Source organism: Sciurus vulgaris, assembly GCF_902686455.1.
Source record: "Sciurus vulgaris genome assembly, chromosome: 15".
In the NCBI taxonomy this organism is placed as follows: Eukaryota; Metazoa; Chordata; class Mammalia; order Rodentia; family Sciuridae; genus Sciurus; species Sciurus vulgaris.
Window position 1 is genome coordinate 53,404,677 of NC_136476.1, and position 15,019 is coordinate 53,419,695.

The window sequence follows — 15,019 nt, forward strand, 5'->3', positions numbered from 1 at the left end:
CCTCAGACACTTTTAAATGGCAGCCTATTGATTTTTTATTTTTTTAATACAAAGTCATATTTATTTCAGATGAGTTTTACTCTTCAGTATTGGGACAGATCATATCAGTTATGAAGATTATCCCTATCTAGGCATATTCTTGCAGATGTTCAAACTGTGTAGAAGTTTTCCAATTTTGTTTTGAGATATACAGTTATTTAATTGTCAAATGTATTAAATAATCCTGATGTCTCTTAGTTTTAACTGGTCCTATTTTGTAAGTGTGAGATATTTGGGGTTTTATTTTGTTTTGCTTTGTTTATAAACCTCCACAAATCTAACATGGAATGAAGTTGTTTCAGTGGTTCTCTTGGCATTTGGGGGAGACAGATTTAGCTATATGAGACTGTCTTGTGCGTTGCAGGATGTTTACCAGCCCTGACCCGTGCATTAAATGCCAGCTCTAGTCCCCAAGTTGTTATGACAACCAGAAATACTTCCATATGTTCTCCTTCCGGGGGTAATACTGTTCCTATGGAGAACCACTGGACTATAGACTATAAGTTCATGAATATTGACTTTCTTATATCAGTGAGCACTTGAATGTCCCCATAACTGTGCCTACATTAGTGCTGATTTCAAGTGTTAATCTCTTATGGCATGGTTTTATTTCTCAAATTGAGAAAGGTATACTGTTTCATCAGTATGGTGATTTAATGTTAACAAAAAACTGTTTGCTTCAGTGTTTTCTCTTTTTTTCCCTCTGTATAGTGGGCTCAGTGTGTTGCAGTTATGCAGGACATCACACAAACTGCCGAGAATATTGTCAAGCCATTTTTCGAACAGACTCTTCTCCTGGTCCATCTCAGATCAAAGCAGTAGAAAATTATTGTGCCTCTATTAGTCCACAATTAATACATTGTGTGAACAATTATACCCAGTCTTATCCAATGAGGAACCCAACAGATAGTAAGTAAAATGGACATATTTTTTTCATTTCAACCTTTGATTAAAAGTTTATAAAAAGAAAGTGATACATTCTTATAGGTAGTTGCAGTCTTGGTTTCTTGGGAAACACCAGCTTCCTTTGGTGTTTAGATTTGACAGATTGGATATTACCGCCACAGTTAGAAGGTGCCATGAAAGATGGGACTATAGAGAGTATGAGGAAAAGGGAATTTTAGTCTGAGGGTGGGAGGGTTCTTTGATATGGATATTTTGGAGGGAAGTTGGATAATGACCATTAGAATTTCAGATTATTTTACGTTTTGATCTAGCAAGTCCACTTTAAGAATTTATCCAGCAAGAAAACTTATACAAATTTGCAAAAAAAAATGTTGTAAATATGCTTAAATATTGCAAGCATAAGGCCCTGGGTTCAATCCCCAGCACAGCACCCGCCCCCCCCCAAAAAAAAGGTATACAACATTGACAGTAGAGAAAAATAAATAACCCAAACATCTATCTGTAGGATATTGATTATATAAATTTAAAACATATATATATATATATATATATCAACAACACTTTGCAAACAACAAAAAGAAAGGAATACATTTATATAGAAACAAAAAAAGCAAGCTACAAAACTAAAAGTATAGTGTGATACATTTTTAGTTATATACCTAATTGTTTTACATTGTATATTTCTGTAATTTGAATTTTTTTATCAGTGAGCAGTGATTATAAAAATAAGAAAAGAGTCTGATTTTTTAAAAAATCAGGGCCTTCTAATGAACCTGCCCCTTATAGGGGTTTTCAAGATCTCAGCTTCATACATCCAAGAATCCATATTTCTCCTCTGAAGATAATCAGATTTTAAAGAACTGACTGATTAACCAAACTGACTGATTAACCAAACTGAGAGAAGATTGATTTATAAGCCATATGCCAACTTTTTTTATATGTGGACATTGAAGACTTGTCTTTATAAACTCAAAAGCAATAAGCCTTATTTGGCCAGGCTTTTGACATTCTGTGATATGACTGTGTGGTGAAAATCATAGGATAAAGCATTTGCCACAAGTAACTTCCACTGATTTTAAAGGCAGATCTGTAGTCCCTGATATTTAGGCTACCCAGAGGTGCTACTGGAGCTAACAAGATTGCAGCTTAAAAAAAAAAAAGAAAAGGTAGGAGAGGTTTTAAGGGTAGAAGAGCAGTCATCTCTAATATGTGTTAACACAGAGGGCTCTGGAAAAGGCTACAAACAAAACAGGCTTCTTCAAAAGTCAAAGACACCTGAGAAAAGTAATTCAGGAGGCCATTATGAATTCCATAGCCTCGTTTACAGTGTTCTTTAATTTTCTGATTCTTTGTAGAAAATTAGAGGCTGGAAACTGGGAACATAGCTCAGTGGGAGAACACATGCTTACTGCTGGTTCAGTTCCTAGCATCAAAAAAACAAAAAAGAAAATTAAAGGCAGAAGCAAACTGATACCTTGTCAAAGTTTCCTACTGTATTATTTAAATTACAACTTACCTAACTTGCACAGACATATAAAACCTTTATGCTTAGAATATGATGAAATGCAGTGTTTGTGTTTGTTGTTATAAAAATTAGTCATCTCTCATGTCAAGAACATAATCCCTTTTAGACATTCACTACTAGAAGTAAGTCCACTTTGATCTACAATATATTTTCTAAGAACATAAAATGCCTTTTACATGAGGGCCTTTTCAGTGTAAGATGATTTCATTTTTATTAGGATGATACAAGAAAGCTCATGATTAGTACTAGATACCTTGTCCACCTTTTGCTACCCTGCAAAATAATGGAGAGAATTTAATAGGCCCTGTATAATGTAGACACTGACATAGAGTAGTAATGGTTTCCCTACACAGTCACATTCTTCCTCTCTTCTGAGCAATAAATGCAATAAAGCCAGCTAATTAAAACCACTTATATTCTGAAAATGTAGGTTTGTATTGCTGTGACAGAGCTGAAGATCATGCTTGCCAAAATGCCTGCAAGAGAATTCTGATGTCTAAGAAAACAGAAATGGAGATTGTTGATGGTCTCATCGAGGGTTGTAAGACCCAGCCCTTGCCTCAAGATCCTCTTTGGCAGTGTTTTCTCGAAAGCTCACAATCTGTTCACCCTGGAGTCACTATACACCCTCCTCCCTCTACAGGCCTGGATGGTGCTAAATTGCATTGTTGTTCTAAAGCAAACACTTCAACATGTAGGTCAGTATCTCATTTTCTTTTATTAAAATAAGTAGAAAATAATATTTTAATTAATTATTTTAGGCCTAGCAAATGCATGTTATATTTTTGCATTATGTAGGTTGAGCATTTAGAAGATATAAAATCTTTCATGCTGTCATTCAGCAATACTTACTGATCATTGGGTATCTAACATGATACATCACATGCTTTTGGGATGTGGAGGATTAGCCTGAAGAGAGCAATAGATATTTGAAGATAATGCAATGTGAATTTTGCCTTCAAGGAAATCATTAGTAAATTTCAAATTTAGATGTTTTGATCTGACATCTAAGGATATTCTCTTTATTAAATTATGAAACTTTAAACTTAACCATAAGCCTTTGGTAACATTGGTAAATAACCTGGGTTGGCACTAACACCCAGAGTTAGATAGCAGTACATTGACATTCATTTGAGTGTTACACTTAGGGATAAAAATTAACAATACAAATATAGGATCAGGGAAATACAATCTAGAAATAAGAATAAATGGAGATAACTAAGGTCGTGGCAGAACACAGATTATAGGACAGGCACAATGGCACACACATGTAATCCCAGCTACTCTGGAGACTGAGGCAGGAGGATCACAAGTTTGAGGTCAGCCTGGGCAACTTCTTGGGACCCTGTCTCAAAATAAAAAATAGAAAAGGCTGGGGGTATAGCTCAGTGGTAAAGCCCCTGAGTTCAGTCCCCAGTACCAAGACAAACAAACAACCCACACATAGATAAAATAGAAATTTGCTTTATTAGAGACATTTTGGGTAAAAACATCCATACATTTCTAGGATATCCTGAAATGAATATGATTTCATTTGATTTCTAAGTTGGATGGACTTTTAGCAAAAAAAAAAAAGTGCCTGGAACAACTTATCACACTTTACCAAAGACATTAAAAATCTGAGAAATATTCAAAGGAAATTAATGGAAGTATTTAAAGGAAAATTAAGTTGGCTCAGGGATTAAGAAAATTGAGTTGCTTATAGAAAGAAGTTAATAAATATATTGATAAGAGAGATGCTGAGTAATTCTTAGAAAGAAAAACCTCTGCAAAAGAGCTTTATGCTGACCTAGAGTTGCTAGAGGTTGTAGTAGCTGTGTAGTCCCAGAGGAGCTTTAGTAAGAAATAGTTTCCTCTCTCGAATCTTGAAATAGATTTTATGGTTTGCTGAATGCTTTCACTTCCATCAGATTTGATCTTCATTAAACCTTATGGCATCTACCAACTGAGCTAATTCCCAGCCCAGTTCTTGTGTAATTTTGGTTTGCATATAAGAAGAAAACTCTGAAGTGTTAACAATCTGTTCAAGGTAAGTATAGAAAGTTAAGGACTAGGGCTGAGGATGTTCAGTGGAAGACTGCTTGACTAGCTTGATATGTAAGCCCCCTCCTAAAAAAAAGAAGGAAAGAAAGCAAGCAAAAAAAGTAAGGAAGTTAAGGACTAGAGAAAGCACTGGTTTCCAGTTCAAGGTAGCTGATAATAACTTTATTTCAACTTCCTCATCCTCATAATGTATATATGCTTTATTGAGAGTAGGAACCTTGTCTGTCTTATTCACCACCACACTTCTGGTGTCTTGAACCAGCATTCACACAAAATCGGCACTCAGAAAACACTAGAGTGAATGAACAAAGTTAAATATACCCCAAGATACCCTCTTCATAGGGGTGATTATCAGAGTCAAATAAAATGTGAGAAGAATGGAGAATTTTTACTTGTGACTTCGTATGTTTCAATAATATTAAAATTTTGCATAGTGAACATGTATTAGTTCTAAGTTAAATAATTGAATGAATATAATGTGTACATGCATATCGGAAATGGTACAGATAGTTTTAGCTATAAACATATACTTAATTTGCTTTGTAATCATCAAATACTGAAAATAAGAATATCATATCAACTACAGTAGTGTATAGAGGCTTTGGGATAGCTTAAGGAACATAAGTGACTTGGGGTAGTTTTATAGGAGAAACTAGCAAACACTATGTCTATAATGCTTCTTTTTGCGGTGCTGGTGATCAAACCCAGGGCCCTGTGCTTGTAAGGCAAGTACTTTACCAACTGAGCTATCTCCCCAGTCCATATAATGCTTCTTAAAACAAGTCAGGACTGTCATGGTTTGCCTCCTGTGATTGCCTTTGTGGAGGAAAGATAAAAGTGAGATCAGAAAAATACAGGGAGAAATAATTGTGCCAAGTACTAAGGATGTACAAATACTGTAACTGAACATTAAATTTAGCACTGAGCTTCCTAGCGACCATGGCAAAGAGAAGAGATAGCCAGGTGCACACCTGTAATCCCATCTACCTGAGAAACTGAAGCAGGAGGATCAAAAGTTTGAGGCCAGTCTGGACAACTTGGAACCTGTCTCCAAAAAAAAAAAAAAAAAAAAGGAAAGAGAGAGAGAGAAGCTGGGCACAGTGGCACCCACCTGTAATTCCAGTGGCTTGGGAAGCTGAAACAGGAGAATCTTGAATTCAAAGCCAACCTCAGCAAAAACGAGGTGCTAAGCTACTCAGTGAGACCCTGTCTCTAAATAAAATACAAAATAGGGCTGGGGGTGTGGCTCAGTGGTTGAGTGCCTCCTGAGTTCAATCCCTGGTAACTCCCAACCCCTGGCAAAAAAATAAAAATAAAATAAAGGACTGGGGATATAGCTCAGTGGTAGAGTGCTTTCCTAGTACATGCAAGGTCCTAAATTCAGTCCCTAGTACCACTAAAAAGAAAGAAAAAAGGGAAGGGAAGACATAGATGACTTAAAAAGCCTGTTTTTCATGCGGGGGAAAAGTCACTTTTTCTAGCTCCAAATCCTAGGAAATAGTACTTTAGCTCTTTACTTTTTATCTCATTTATGTTCCAAAGTATATAGTTCGTAGAGTTCAAGTTTTACACAAATCAGGTATTTATTCATTATGGCTTCTCTCTGTGTGTCTGCACTTGTGCTTTTGTTACAGGGAACTGTGCACTAAACTTTATAGCATGAGCTGGGGCAATACGCAGAGTTGGCAAGAATTTGACCGCTTTTGTGAATATAATCCAGTGGAAGTGTCCATGTTGACCTGTCTAGCAGATGTCCGGGAACCTTGTCAGTTGGGTTGTAGAAACCTTACTTATTGTACTAATTTCAACAACAGGTAGGAACAAGTTATACATGGAATGGAAATATTTTATCATTAATTACCTGCTTTTTAGATAAATGAAATACCACTTTACTCTGATTTTGTTCTTTCTGGGTTAAAGGAAAGCTTTATTTCTTTATGGTTTCATTTTTAAATGCTGTGTTCCATCTAAGTTACTTCTGGGAAAGAAAACACTCTTAGGGAGTTCCTTCTAATCTAGAGATACCTCAAGCTTCTGGAATTCAGAGAATTTCTTCTGCTCTCAGTCCCTTCTTCTGCTACACCACCAGTAGAAGTAATTCATTGAAGAATAAGTCATTTTTCACTATTGTATCATTCATATGTGCACTTTTGGGCTGGTTACTTTGCAGGACCTTCAGACTGGTTGAGTTTACTGCTCAGTGAGTCTCCCATTTCATACAAAAATATTTCTTTACAGAAGCAATTTGAATAGGTGTTTTCCTCAGGTATCAAGTATAGTAAGAAAAATAAGAGCCAACAACTAGACCTTGGAGCATATCCCCAGGGCTGAAGAAATAGTGAAGAAAACAGAAAAAAGGATATCCAGAACACAGAATGGGAGCACTTCACCTCATAGAAACCAGAGAAGGAACATTTCTAAAGCAGAGGTGACTGTTTTGTGAACTGCAACCCAGAGACCCAGAGGGCAGAAAAGAAGAAATAATTCAATTGGTCCATAAGGAAGTTGTAGATATATATTTTTTTGCTATAAAATTATTTTTTTATTGTAAACAAATGGGGTACATCTTGTTTCTCTGTACATGAAGTAGAGGCATACCATTTGTGTAATCGTACATTTAAATAGGGTAATGATGTTTGATTCATTCTGTTATTTTTTCCTTCCCCCCACCCCTCTTTTCCCTCTATCCAGTCCCTCCTTCCTCCATTCTTGCCTCCCTTCTACCCCCCATTATGTATCATCATCTGCTTATCAGCGAGATCATTTGTCCTTTGGTTTTTTTTGAGATTGACTTATCTCACTTAGCATGATATTCTCCAATTTCATCCATTTGGCTACAAGTGCCATAATTTTATTATTCTTTATGGCTGAGTAATATTCCATTGTATATATATATACCACAGTTTCTTTATCCATTCATCAATTGAAGGGCATCTAGGTTGGTTCCACAGTCTGGCTATTGTGAATTGAGCACCGATGAACATTGATGTGGCTGCATCACTATAGTATGCTGATTTTAAGTCCTTTGGGTATAGGCCAAGGAGTGGGATAGCTGGGTCAAATGGTGGTTCCATTCCAAGTTTTCTAAGGAATCTCCACACTGCTTTCCAGAGTGGCTGCACTAATTTGCAACCCCACCAGCAATGTGTGAGTGTACCTTTTTCTCTACATCCTTGCCAACACCTATTGTTGCTTGTGTTCTTCATAATCGCCATTCTTATTGGGGTGAGATGGAATCTTAGGGTAGTTTTGATTTACATTTCTCTTATTACTAGAGATGTTGAACATTTTGTCATATATCTGTTGATTGCTTGTAGATCTTCTGTGAAGTGTCTGTTCATTTCCTTAGCCCATTTGTTGATTGGGTTATTTGTATTCTTGGTATAGAGTTTTTTGAGTTCTTCATATATTCTGGAAATTAGTGCTCTATCTGAAGTATGAGTGGCAAAGATATTCTCCCACTCTGTAGGCTCTCTCTTCGCATTGCTGATAGTTTCCTTTGCTGAGAGAAAGCTATTTAGTTTGAATCTGTCCCAGTTATTGATTCTTGCTTTTATTTCTTGTGCTATGGGAGTCCTGTTAAGGAAGTCTGATCCTAAGTCAACAAGTTGAAGATTTGGACCTACTTTTTCTTCTATAAGATGCAGGTCTCTGGTCTGATTTCGAGGTCCTTGATCCATTGTGAGTTGAGTTTTGTGCAGGGTGAGAGATAGGGGTCTAGTTTCATTCTGGTGCATATGGATTTCCAGTTTTTCCAGCACCATTCGTTGAAGAGGCTGTCTTTTCTCCATTGCATGTTTTTGGCCCCTTTGTCTAGTATGAGAAAATTATATTTATTTGGGTTTGTGTCCTTGCCCTCTCTTCTGTACCACTGATCTACTAGATATATTTTTTAAAAATATTTTTTAGTTGTTTAAGGACCTTTATTTTATTCATTTATTTATATGTGGTGCCGAGAATAGAACCCAGTGCCTCACACATGCCAGGCAAGTGCTCTACCACTGAGCCACAACTCTAGCCCTGTAGATATTTTTTTGTCAGATGATATTTACCTCAATCTAACACACATTGTATCCTTTTAAAAATATTCCAATTATTACTTTGAGTAAGACAATTGAGATATCTTTATAGCAAGTGATGGTGGAATAATTAAATATCTATATTAAAAAATAGAAGAATTTCAACCTCTGTGTCACACCATACACAAATTATTTCAAGATGGATCATAGAATTCAACATAAAAGCTAGGCAGGTATAGTGGCACTCACCTGTAATCTTAGCTACTCGGGAGGCTAAGGCAGAAGGATCACTTGAGCCAAGGAGTTTGGGGACAGCTGGGGCAACACAGCAAGACCTATGTACTGTCAATGGAAAATGTAAATTATTATAGCCATTACAGAAAGCAATATGGAGATTTCTCAAAAGTTAAAGAATAGAACCACCACATAATCTAGCAATTCCCCCATTGGGTTTATATCCTAAGTCTGGAGTCAGTCTGCCCAAGAGATATTTCACTCCTATGTTTATTGCAGCATTATTAATAGCAAAGATATGAAATCAGCCAAGATGTCCATCGGTAGATGAATGGATAAGGAAAATATGATTTATATACACAATGGAATACTATTAAGCCTTAAAAAGAAGGAAATTCTGTCATTTGCCACAATGTTAATGAACCAGGAGGACATTAAGGAAGTAAACCAGACACAGAAAGATAAACACTGCATGATCTTGCTAATATGCTGAATCTAAAAGTATTGAACTCATAAAAGCAGAGAGTAGGATAGTGTTTACCAAAATGTAGAGGGACGGGGAGGGGAAGATTGGGGAGACAGTGCTCAAAGGATACAGAATCTCAGGAGGAATAAGTTTAAGAGACCTGTTGTACAACATGGCTGTCTGGAGTTAGAAATAGTGTATTGTATGCTTGAAAATTGCTAAGAGGGTAGATTTTAAATATTCTTACCATACACACAAATTAAGCATGTGAGGTAATACATATGTTAATTAGCTTGTTTAGCTATTCCACAATGTATACATATTTCAAAACATCATTTTGTGACTTTATGACATTTGCCAGTAAATGGATGGATCTGGGGTCTAAATGAAACAAGCCAATCCCAAAAAGCCACAGGTCAAATGTTTTCGCTGATATGTGGAAGCTAACCCACAGTGGGGGAGGGGGGAGAAGAATAGAAATTCAGTAGATTAGACAAAGGGAAACGAAGGGAAGGGAGGAAGGATAGGAAAAGGAAAGACAGTGGAATGAATCTGACATAATTTTCCTGTGTACTTATATGAATATACCACAGTGAATCCCACCGTCATGGACATCCACAAGAATGGGGTCCTAATTAGAATAAGATATATTCCATGCTTGTATAATGATATTTAAATGGATTCTTCTGTGATTTATAACTAAAAAGAACCAATAAAAAAAAAATTTAAACACATCATTTTGAATACCATAGATTTTTTTGCCGTAAGAGTTTTTAGTACTGGAATATGTTTGGCTAGCATGTGCAAGGACCTGGGTTCAATACCTAGCACCACAACAAAAGAAGAAATGGACATTCAAGTACATGAAAGATTTATTATTATTCATCCTGGCAAAATGTTAATTAAAACTTAACTGAGATGCCTTGTCAACCCAATATAGTGGCCACAATTAAAACACTGGCAAACATGTGAAGCAAGTGTGTGGTTTAACATTTTGGGAAACTTTCTTTTAGTCTCCTAAAAAGTTAAATCTGTGATCCAACAATTCTATTCTGAAGAATTTACTCAAGAGACATGAAAATGTGTGTCCAAAAAAGACGTATCTAGTAGGCTTATTCATAATAGCCCAAAATTGGGAGGGAGACCTAGAACATCCAGAGAATGAGAAAACAACATAACTGTGTGTTCCAAACAATGGAATGGTATACAGCAAGAAAAAAGCCAAACTACCAAAACACCCAAAAGCATGGATGACACTTAGGTTGAGCAAAAGAGGCCAGACATAAAATACATTCTTTTTTGACCTCCCTACATTAGTGGAATGGAAACCCAGGGGCATTTTACCACTGCGTTACATTTACAAACCCTTTATATTTTATTTTTAAACAGGATCTCAGTAAGTTGTTATGGCTGTTCTTGAACTTGTGAACCTCCTATTTCAACCTCCCAAGCCTCTGGGATTACAGGCATGTGCACCTGGCTCAAAATAGATTCTTGATGATTCCATAAACATGAGCTCCAAGAATAAGCAAAAGTAATCTATAGGGATAAAGATCAGAAAATCACCTTTGGTGGAAGTGGGAATTGACTAGAGGAGGGTATAAGGGTACTTCATAGGTTGATGGAAATGTTCTACTTCGTTTTTGGGGTTTCAATTACATGAGTAGATTTCAAATATTATTGAACTAAATCCTCAAAATCTATGCATTATTTGCATGTAAATTATACCTCAATAAAATATCATTCTAAATAAAATTTTTAAATTAAATTCTTTTACTCATCAAGAAACACCATTAAGAAAATGAGAGGGTGGCCAGGTGCAGTGGCACATGCCTTTAATCCCAGCTACTCCAGAGGATGAGGTAGGAGGATCACAAGTTCGAGGACTGCTCCTTAGCAACTTAGTGAGATCCTGTCTCAAAATAAAATACAAGAAGGTATTGGGGATGTAGCTCAGTGGTACAGCATTCCTTAGATAAGAAAGGAAGGAAGAGTAGGAGGAAAAGGGAAAAAAATGAAAGGGTAAAACACAACCTGGCAGAAAACATTTGTACTGATATATAATATATAAAGAACTTTTCAACTCTTTTTTTTTTTTTTTTACAAAAGCAAAGGGCTAGACATCACAAAAGATGTCCAGCAATTATATGAAAATACAAATAAAACCAATAAATACCCCAGCACACTTACAGATTGGTCACAGCTGAAAGGAGTGTAGAACAGTTCAGCCTTTCATACATTGCTGGTGAATGAGTAAAATGGTATTGCCACTTTGGAAAACAGCGTGGCAGTTTCTTAGGAAGTTATACTAAGCCTGTGACTCAAAAATGATATTCCTATGCATGAAAACTAGAATTAACCTTAATGTCCATAAGGAAGTGATAGGATGGTCTCAAAGTGTGGTCTGTGGTCTCCAAAACTCCTTCAGGGAAGTCCATGAGATCCAAAGTGTTTTTATAACAACACTGGTTGTTATTTGCCTCTTTTTCTTATATTCTCATAGGAGTGAACAGTAGAATTTTCCAGAGGATGAGACGTGATATATGAGCAACAGACTGAAAACAGAATCAGATATGAAAATCCAGGTGTTCCCATCAATCCATACATGAGTGCAAACCTATAGAATAATCCTATTCTTCTCATGATTTTTGTTTAGTTTTAGAAAATGTAGTTATTTCTCATAAAAATAATGTTTATATTACCATGTAATAGGTTTATTATAATTTAACTCAATTAATAATCACTTTTAAATCTTTTTCATTTCTAATGTTATAAAATATTGATGGTTTCAACCCATATTAAAAAAAACTTTTTGAGAACCCAATAATTTTAAGAAGGTAAATGGGTCCTGAGATCAAAGTTTGAGAACTAGGATAAGCAAAATGATATACACTTATCAATGGAATGCTATTCAACAATAAGAAGAAATGAAATATCTATATATGCAACAACATGGATCAATCTCAAAAAGATTGCATTTGGCTGAAGACCCCAGACCCAAAAGAAAACAGACAATATGATTTCATTTATATGAAATTCTAGAACAGGCAAAATTAATCTATGGTGATAAAGGTCTGAAAAGTGTAGCCTCTGAGATGAACTGACAGGCATGAGGGAACTATCTACCACCATGGAAATGTTCCTTTATTGGTGTGGGAGTACCTATATGGGTGTTTGCATTTGTCAAATCAAATCAAACCCATAAGATGTATGCATTTTACTTTGTAAATTATACCTCAATTTTTAAAACTTGGACTCATTTATTTTATGAAATGAAAGCAATGAGATGGCCTCCGGATATTAGTCCTATCCAGAGCATTTAAGTTTTAAAACCACCTCATGAAAATATGTTAAAAAGAAAACATGCAATCACTTTCTCAATGCTAGTGTCAACATTGAATCTTCATACATGCCAGGCTGATATCCCTTGTTGAGTTTTATGTTGCTCAGTGGTAGAGCCCTTGCCTAGGATATGCAAGACCCCAGGTTCCATCCTCAGCTCTGCAAAAAAAAAAAAAAAAGTCAGGCTTTCCTGATTCATTAGTATTTCATGATTTTACTCATTGACTCTTGATTCCTTCTGGCAATTTTTGTATTTGGTTTTGTTTTTTAGGCCAACAGAACTTTTCAGGAGTTGTAATGCTCAGTCAGATCAAGGAGCCATGAATGACATGAAGCTGTGGGAAAAAGGAAGCATAAAAATGCCATTTATCAACATACCTGTTCTTGATATTAAAAAGTGCCAGCCAGAAATGTGGAAAGCAATAGCTTGTTCACTGCAAATTAAACCTTGTCATAGTAAATCTCGGGGAAGTATTATTTGCAAGTAAGTTTCTTTCATCATAATGACTCTCCAGTTTGGATTCAGAACCTCCATAATAATCTTTACCACCCTTCCCTTTGCCTGTTGCCCCCACACGTCAGATGCTTTTCCTACATTTTCCCCCTCTGCTTGAAATACTGTTCCTGCCCCACCCCTATCTGCATTTGCCTCCTGCCTGCTCTTCCTGCTTTCTCTCAAATACCAGACATTCCTGTGGAGTCTTCCCAGATTTCCCCAGCTGATAGTAATTCATCCTTATTACAAATCCCTATAGGCCTGTAAGTGTACTTTCTTATAGAACTTAGTTCAAGATACATTTACTATATCCTTTTCAATGCACAAGTCTATTTTCACATTTTAATTTGTATGCTCATCTTATATTCTGCTAGATTTTGCTCTCCTTAAGGAGCTTATTTTTCTTTGTGCCATATTTCTTTTATCCTCTTTCCTCCTTTTCTCCTCTTTAGGTATTAGCATAATCCTAACAAACAATAGGTATCCATAAAGGTTTGATGAGTAAAAGGGCTAGTGAATACAGTCATTAGGACCTGTGCACAGGAAACATTTTTGAATGGTTTGTTTAGGAAATCTAAGATAAAGATGGGAGTCTCGATGATGGATAAAGTATCTAACTACATAGTAATCCATGCCAGCTACTCTTCAAGAGTCTTTTCCCAAAAGCTTTTCCAAAGCCAAATTAATATTTAGCCCGTAAGTTATTGGTGTGTGACCCAATGCTACTGGGTACTTGATGACTCACTTCAGATTGTTTCAGTCTTAAACAGAATCTAGAACTATTTTCTGATATGACTTGGGGATGGCCTGAGTAGAGGAGGTACTGAGGTATAGACAAGAAAAAAGCAACAAGTGGGAAATACGTATCTCAGCAAAGAAAACTTAATAGAAGTCAAATCCTTGTTCAAAACTAAGAAAATTTTAACATAATGGACTTTGTAGTTGTTATAAGCTAAACACCTCAATGTCGATAATTAAAAAGTTATTTTAATAAAAGAGAAAAGGTGGAAGATATGGAAAAAGGAAACAATCAAGCAAGCATAATGTCCTGACAGTAAGGATATATGATTTTACAAAGGTCAGATGAGACTAGCCTAATTTAATTTCCTTTCAAAGATGATGAAAAGCCACATTGATAATAGGAACAAAAAGTTTGACAATTTGAACACGGCTTTTGATTTTAGATTAGACAAAGTAAGGGATGCTTTGAATTCTATTCAATTGGAAGTTCACCATGATTCCTCTTTCCGCATACTCACCCCCAACCAATTCTGAAACATTGTTAAGTAATAAAATCTCACTTTCTGAAAAATTTTAGAAAAGGAAGTAATTTTGACCAGACAACTTGAGGGTCCTTGTTGGTAGAAATTGTCATTCTCTCAAGCCAACAAACTATATCCCTTAAACTTTGTGAAAAGTTTAGCAAAAAAACAAACAAACAAAAAACCCACACATTACTCTAAAATATAAACTTCTGTGAGTTCTTGGTGCCTCAGATTCCTAAATTTGGGTGCATTTTTCTTTTCAAGATCTGATTGTGTGGAGATTCTAAAAAAATGTGGAGACCAGAACAAATTCCCTGAAGACCACACAGCTGAAAGTATTTGTGAGCTTCTATCACCTACAGATGACCTGGAGAATTGTATACCTTTAGATACATACCTCAGTAAGCACTGTTTTTGTTTGTTTTTAGATTTCAAATACTTCTCTCATGATCTCTGTCCTTACTATTTTTAGATTAACATTTATCTATTGAGAATATGTTTCAATGATACCATCTCAGTACAGACTCTTAGCTGCTTGACCTTTTTGGCTCAGGACAGCATTATCGTCTTAAATTTTGTAAGAGGTGATATGATATCAATCTGAACAGGTATGAATTGTTATTAATCAGGAATTCTAAGCTGTGAATCAGGGTCCAGTCTTCTCCAATATCATTATTATCACCT

At 35.9% G+C, this 15,019-nt stretch overlaps 1 protein-coding gene across 1 annotated transcript in view; it reads left to right on the forward strand.

The window, feature by feature from the left end:
• LOC306645606 (reversion-inducing cysteine-rich protein with Kazal motifs-like) overlaps nt 1-15,019 on the forward strand; it is a 78,699-nt gene that overhangs the window by 41,553 nt on the left and 22,127 nt on the right. Inside the window, 5 exon segments of the mRNA XM_079113519.1 lie at nt 751-948; nt 2,901-3,168; nt 6,148-6,327; nt 12,846-13,058; nt 14,600-14,736. Of these exon segments, the coding sequence (XP_078969645.1) occupies nt 751-948; nt 2,901-3,168; nt 6,148-6,327; nt 12,846-13,058; nt 14,600-14,736 (996 nt within the window).